General features: G+C 39.8%; 1 protein-coding gene across 2 annotated transcripts in view; it reads right to left on the bottom strand.

The window, feature by feature from the left end:
• Nucleotides 1-3,046: 3,046 nt before the first annotated feature.
• PEX5L (peroxisomal biogenesis factor 5-like) overlaps nucleotides 3,047-7,626 on the bottom strand; it is a 219,844-nt gene continuing 215,264 nt past the window's right edge. For both annotated transcript variants that reach the window (XM_010855624.1, XM_010855623.1), the window contains one exon: nucleotides 3,047-4,644. In XM_010855624.1, the coding sequence (XP_010853926.1) occupies nucleotides 4,440-4,644 (205 nt within the window). In that variant the 3' untranslated portion in view covers nucleotides 3,047-4,439. The remainder of the gene's footprint in view (nucleotides 4,645-7,626) is intronic.

Raw genomic sequence — 7,626 nt, forward strand, 5'->3', positions numbered from 1 at the left:
AACTCAACAATTAAAAAACAACCCAGATGGAAAGTGAGCAGAAAATCTAAATAGATGTTTCTTCAAAGATGACACCCAAATGACCAATAGGCACATGAAAAGATGCTCAACATTGCTAATCATTAGATAAATTCAAAACTATAATGAATACAACTTCACACAGGTTAGAATGGCCATCATTTAAGAAATCTACAAATAACAAATGCTGGAGAAGGTGTGGAGAAAAGGGAGGCCTACTACACTGTTGGTGGGAATGTAAGTTGGTATAGTAACTATGGATAATGGTACGGAGGTTTCTCAAAACACTAAAAATAGTTACCATATGATCCAGCAATCCAATACTCCTGGGCATATATCTGGAAAAAACTATAATTCAAAAACATACATGCACCCCTATGTTCATAGCAGCACCATTCACAATAGCCAAGACATGGAAACAACTTAAACATCCATCAACAGAGGAATGAATAAAGAAGACGTGGTGCACGCGCACACACACACACACATATATATATGGAATATTACTTAGCCACGAAAAGAATGAAATTGGGTCATTTGTGAAGACCTAGATGGACTTAAGAGAGTGAAGTAAGAAAGAGAAAAACAAGTATCATATATTAATGTATATATGTGGGATCTGAAAAAATTGGTATAGACAATCTTATTTACAAAGCAGAAACAGAGGCAGAGACACAGATGCAGAGAACAAGTGTATGGATACCAAAGGGGAAAGTGGGGGTGGGATGAATTGGAAGATTGGAATTGACATATATGCAACGATTGATACTATGTGTAAAATAGATAACTAATGAGAACCTGCTGTATAGCTCAGGGAACTCTACTAAATGCTCTGTGGTGACCTAAGTAGGAAGGAAATTGAAAAAAGAGGGGATATATGTGTATATATATAGCTGATTCACCTTGCTGTACAGTAGAAACTAACAACATTGCAAAGCAACTATACTCCAATAAAAATTTTTTTAAAAGATGTGCATATATATAGTGGAATACTATGCAACAATAAAAAAGAATGAAATAATGCCATTTGCAGCAACACACATGGATATAGAGATGAAGTGAAATAAGAAAAAATGAGAAATAAATCTATTATATGTGGAATCTAAAATATGATACAAGGTGGGGGGATGGAATAATTAGAGAGTTTGGGACTGATGTACACACTGCTGTATTTACCATGGATAACCAATAGGGGCCCACTGTATAGCACAGGGAACTCTTCTCAATATTATGTAACAACCTAAATGGGAAAAGAGTTTGAAAAAGAATAGATACATGTGTATATTTAACTGAATCACCCTTGTATACACCTGAAACTGTAACACTGGTAATCAACTATACTCCAATATACAATGAATAGTTTTATAAAAAGTTGAAAGAAAATATGACACAAATGAACATATCTACATACCAGAAACAGACCTACATAGGGAGATCAGATTTGTGGTTGCCAAGGGGTAAGAGGGGTCGGAGAAGGCAATGGCAACCCACTCCAGTACTCTTGCCTGGAAAATCCCATGGACAGAGCCTGGTAGGCTACAGTCCATGGGGTCACTAAGAGTCAGGCACAACTGAGTGACTTCACTTTCACTTTTCACTTTCATGCTTTGGAGAAGGAAATGGCAACCCACTCCAGTGTTCTTGCCTGGAGAATCCCAGGGACGGGGGAGCCTGGTGGGCTGCCGTTGATGGGGTCGCACAGAGTTGGACACGACTGAAGTGACTTAGCAGCAGCAGCAAGAGGGGTGGGGGAGGGATGAATTAGGTTAGCAGATGCAAAATATTATATATAGAATGCATAAACAACAAGGTCCTACTGTATAGCATAGGGAAATATATTTAATAACCTGTGGTAAACCATAATGGCAAAGAATACAAAAAGAACTTATATACATGTATAACAATCACTTTGCTGTATAGCAGAAACTAACAACATTGCAAATCAACTATGTCAATTAAAAATATTGAAAAACTTTGTGTCCTCTAACACAACTCTTTGAAGTTACTTTGTATTCCAAAAACAAAATAAAACTTGGGCTGCAAAATCTGCCACCACATAGGAAAAATCAAAAATCAAAATATCCCACGTTTACCCTGTTTTCAGGCTTTGTTACCGATTTCATGCAGGTAGCGCCAGCAAGGCTAAGAAAACAGCCTATCTTTATTGCAAGTTCAGTTGACTATTGAAAGTATAGAAGGACTTCATAAATAGAACACCTGTAAAGTTTGTCCTAATGGTCTATGATGGATGCAAGTCAGCTGACCAGTGATGCACAGGGATTGAGAGGATAAGCATGCACAGAATGGATGCTACTCCATCAGGGATACTCAAGCAGGCATCTGTCACGGACTGGAGTTTGGCGCCAAGAGTCCATTCCAGGCCGAGTTTCTAAGATTCTAAAACTCTACAGAATACCAGGTATTCTTTAGAAAGTATTACTGAGCTCTGTTTTGCTTCTCAGACTGCAGGGAAGGAGGCCAACCCCGGGTTGGGACTCCTGCCCAACAGTGAATGCCCTAGTGCCTCTGTCTCTTGCTGGCCAGATGGAGGCATCACCTAGCCCAGGTAGGCTTTGACATGAAGATAAAAGTCTGGCACCACCACAGGCCCGCAACTCTTTGTCTTTATAAACTAGGCTAGGTTATGATATGTGGAAGCCTCAAGTGCTTATGGTTTCGTGTGTCCTTGGGATCCCTTCCTACCCTGGAGACTTCTGACATAACAGAAGAGAGCATTTCTACCTGTACCTCAAGAGTTTGATGTCTTAGCATGTGGGTACATTTCCTCTCTCATCTTCCAGCAGAAGCTAACTCCCTAGTCAATTAAATTCTTGAACCAAATGCTGGTGGTTGTTTTTTTTTTTTTTGTGGTAACTATAATCATGAATGTATCTGATCTGATCTGATTAGTAACCAAAGAACATGAGGAAAAAAGATGGGCTTGGATTGCTTTGGGGAAGATTCTAGAAGAAGGACAGAGACACAGTGAAGACGAAAAGGGCCACTTAACCAGGACAAATTACTCAAATTGGACATCAGTGAATTTATATTTTGGTTAGCATTTTGCAAACAATTTTTCTAAATCTTTAAAAAATGACGTCTTTCCAAATAATCACCAAAGCCCTAACAGGCACAAAACACTCTGAAGAACTGACTGGACTATAGCCAATTACATAAAACACTACTGCCAGCAGAAAATTCCTGATGCTTGATACATGTTCAAAGTGAAAGCCACGCATGCATCTTCCATATTAAACCACTGACGTTCAGCTCAAAGACACTGATCTACTATTATTTAGAATGCAAAAGGGTGAGCAGGGCAGATTATTATGGAACTAAGAATACACATAATTTTAAGGGAAGGATGTATTTATCACTCAAGAAATACTATTTAAAATATTAACAGTTTAAAAGGAACATTAACTGTGAAAGGCAGTTAGAAAGCAAGGAAAATATGACATTTAATCAAGTTAATGTTAACTCAATAGAAATCACATCATCATCAAACTTTCTGTAGAGAATTTGTGAATGCTATCTTATCTTTTGCTTACGTTCATACAGAGTCCCAGAAAAGCATGTGAATTAGATCTGTGTTTGACATATTTACACCTATGTCTTATCTGCTTTAAGAAAAAACACTCCTTCAAAACCCTATGCTATGAAAAACTATTTTCAGGAATTTTTATTTGGTCCGTTAATCTAACAAGGCTGAGTTCTCAAATCTTTCACCCCCAAGTTAAAAATTGGAGCAACAAAACAGAACTCCAGCAAGGCATAAATAAGATAGTAAAGTGCATATATACAATCCCAGAAAAGTTTTGATTGGGAAGAGCAAAAATTTCTAGTGCAAAAACTGCTTTTGCCGGCAAAGCTCCCTCTCTGAAATCAAAGGGCTACAGTAAAACTTAAAATTGGAACGTGTTTAAGCAATGCCTCTTTTCAGTCAAGAGTTAATATGTGTGCATGCACCTTGGCCCAGACTATATTCAACCTGGTAAAAGGGGGGAATTTCAGAGGACAGTTCAGAAACAGAATTTCCTGACCCAAGGCACTGCTTTCTCCAGGTGCCCATGAGCAAGTTCCTTAGATGTGTCATCAGCTGCAAGTGGACACTCGGAAAAACCCCAAGGAACATACTTGCACTGTGCTCATGGCTTGTGAAGTGTATTCAAACACGGTCACTTTATCTTGGTTTTGTCTTGTGTCTCTCCGTTCTTTCGAGCCCAAACTTGACTCTATGCAACGTTTTGTGCTTTTTGTATTTGAACAGAGACTGGGCATTGTCTGTGGGAATTCCCTTGGGTTATATCACCATGGCCTTTTGAACATCCGTTTTTATCCTTTTTTTTGGAATTCATAATAAAATAGTTTTGCATTTCTCAGTACAGTTACACAGGTGAAGGGTTTTCCCCCCTTTTCCTTCAAGGATCCAAGTTGAAAGCTCTTAGGAGGACATCCAGGTCACCGAGATTAGCCGCCTGGAAGAGTTCCGGCTGGTCCATCAGAGAAAGGGCAATTCTAAGGGCAGCCCAGATATTCCCAGAGATTGCCGGATGAGGGACCTGCTGCTGATTCCTGCTCTTTCTTTGCAAACTGAGGGCAGTGAGAAAATTGCTGACTGCTTCTCTAAGAGGATAAAAAAACAGACATTTAAAAATTCAACAGATTTCAGAGTTAGCCAACTTAGAAGTAAGATAAAAATGAATTATCATCTTGGTCTAACGTCCAAAACCACCTCTTTGGTGTTTTGGATCATGAGGTGAACAGCTTTCTGATTCTCTCACTATTCCTTTGTGAAGTCATTGTTAAACATAGTGAATCAGAAAGAAGGAAAGTAAACTTTGTTTTAGGTATGTCACGTGAGACAGTTAGAACCATTGCTAACTCATTAATGCATTTGATTTTCCCCTTGCTCCAGGAATGGCCTGATGACTTAATACCTTTGCAGATATGATCTGTATAAACAGAGGAGGCATCTGACCTTACTCTGAAACTACGTAGTTTAGCTCATTAGTTTAACTTTTCTCAAAATTGGAGGCAGCCAGGGTTCAGTTGAGTTTGAGTTTCAAAGCAGCTGGTTATTTAGCCTTAGGCAAATTTCTTCTCTAAGTCTTAGTGTCCCCAACTGAATAAAAGTCATTTAAGAACCTTGTTGTGAGGTGTAGCTGAATCATTTATGTGAAAGCTCTATCATTAAGTTAGGTCAACAGCTCTCCATGTGTGCTCTGGGGAACTCAGGATCAGTGAGGTCAAAATTATTTTTATAATACTACTGAGATGTCATTTTACAGCTTCATTCTCATTTCCTCATGAATATACAATGGAGTTTTCCAGTGACTTTTATGATGTGTGATATCCCAATAGACTGAACGCAGAAGCAGAGGTAAGAATGTCTTCTATAAGCAAGATATTAAAGAAATTTGCAAGAGCCACTCTTTTCAGTAAACAGCTTGTCTGGGGGAAATTTTTTTGGTAAAATATATAATTTATATAAACATGTAATTGGTTTATTATTTTTAAATGAATCTCTTCAACTTTTCTCAATTTCTAATATGGTAAATAATGATAGGTATAACCCACATAAACAAAAGCCCCTTCAGATTCTCAATAATTGTTAAAAGTGTAAAGGGGTCCCAAGAACAAAAAGTCTGTGACCCGCTTAGTCAGATGCTGTCCAAAGGCCTAGCTCCTGTGGCCCATGACCCTGTTTCTGTTGCTTGGGTGCCCGCTATACTTCCTGGAACTGCCCTCTTCGGTTTGCCAAGAATGACGCCTCTTTAACTTGTTTCTTCTTTACTCTTCTTAAAAGCTTTTCACACTTTTGATCTCATTTAGTCCTACAAGGTAGTCACTGGTAAGCATCCTAAGAAACCATAAGGAAAGCATGGCTGGATTTCTGATTCCAGCGCACATGATTCAGGCATTTGGCATCGACACTGCTTGGCTCAGACGGTAAAGAATCCACCTGCAATATGGGAGATCTGGGTTCAATTCCTGGGTTGGGAAGATCCCCTGGAGGAGGGCATGGCTACTCACTCCAGTATTTTTGTCTGGAGAATCCCCTTGGACAGAGGAGCCTGGGGGGCTATGGTCCAGGGGGTCGCAAAAAGTCAGACACAACTGAGCGACTAAATGCACACATGTTGTTAGATCTGTCCAGAAGTAAAGGGCACTGGATGTAGCAATTTGGATAATGGAAGGGAGTGGGTGTTTTCTCATCACCCCTCTTCTGGATTTCTTGTGATCAAGCAAGAGAGGAGGATTTATAACAGAGGCACAAGGAACGTTTACTTTGGAGGCACTTTCTGGCTTCCTCGGCACAGCTCAAATGATGATGACTCCATTTACTCTCATAATCCTAGGCCTGTAAGGACTCTGGGGGAGAAAGATGCTAGAATGCCCTCCTGCACAGGCTGCTCCCGCCCCAGTGTGTAGCAGTGGTCTCTGAGGGCCATGGAGGGTAACAGCCTAGAAGAGTCTAGCCTTAGCCTGTTGGCCTCATCAAGCAACTCTAGGTTTTTCTCATGAAGATAGTCTAAGCTTGTCCCCCAGCTTAAGGACTCAGAGGCCTTTGGGGAACTCAGAAGATTGTACATGTACAAGTATGAACGGTTCCAAATGTTACACACACATATGTATGTATAAGTTAAAATTGTTTTAAATGTTATGTTATGATTAAGAAAAAGCACATTCATTTAAAAGCATTCTTCACTTTATAGTAGGTTTCCCTCATTACTAAGAATAAAAACATTGCTATCAAAGGGGATGAGATTTATGTTTTTAATTAAAATGGGGTCCTCACTTTCGAATGGCTCCTTCCCAGGTGGCTCAGTGGTAAAGAATCTGCCTGCAGGACAGGAGATGCGGGTTTGATCCCTGGGTCAGGAAGATCCCCTTGAGAAGGAAATGGCAACCCGCTCTAGTATTCTTGCCTGGAGAATCCCATGGACAGAGGGGCCTGGCAGGCTAAGGTCCAGGGGGTCGCAAAGAGTTGGACACAACTTAGTGACTGAACAATCCAGCCCTCACTTTTGAAAAGGTTAAGATTTTTTAGTCTAAGTTCTACTTTGAATCTCCTACTGACAAAACGTGAGCATTTTAAGCTCTGCCTCAGTTTCATACCAACAATTTCCTCTTGTTATTTCAACTGTATACAGTATGAGGAGAGTGCTTGCCTTTCAGTCTTTATAGAACATCTGAGATGGGAAACAGCACAGGGTACAGGGCCATACACAGACACCTGCGTCCTTGAGGGAGATGTTAGTTTCAAGACCAGGGATATGGACAAATTGGCACCAGCTCTTGGCTTTTTTCTGGGCCACATCTCTATTGAGGGTTGTTACTTCCTAAGGAGACCTAATTATAATGCAAGCGAAACTTGTTTTTAGAATGCATTTAAGCTTATGGTCTTTTTTCTCAGGAAAATGCAAGATGTTTATTATTTCACAAGATTTCCCATATACTAAAAAGACCCACAAAGTATAGTCAAAACACTTTGCTGTTTGAAAGAATGTTCAAACTACCGCACAATTGCACTCATCTCACACGCTAGTAAAGTAATGCTCAAAATTCTCCAAGCCAGGCTTCAGCAATACATGAACCATGAAC

The sequence above is a fragment of the Bison bison genome, unplaced genomic scaffold, assembly GCF_000754665.1.
Source record: "Bison bison bison isolate TAMUID 2011002044 unplaced genomic scaffold, Bison_UMD1.0 scf7180017864367, whole genome shotgun sequence".
Lineage (NCBI taxonomy): Eukaryota > Metazoa > Chordata > Mammalia > Artiodactyla > Bovidae > Bison > Bison bison.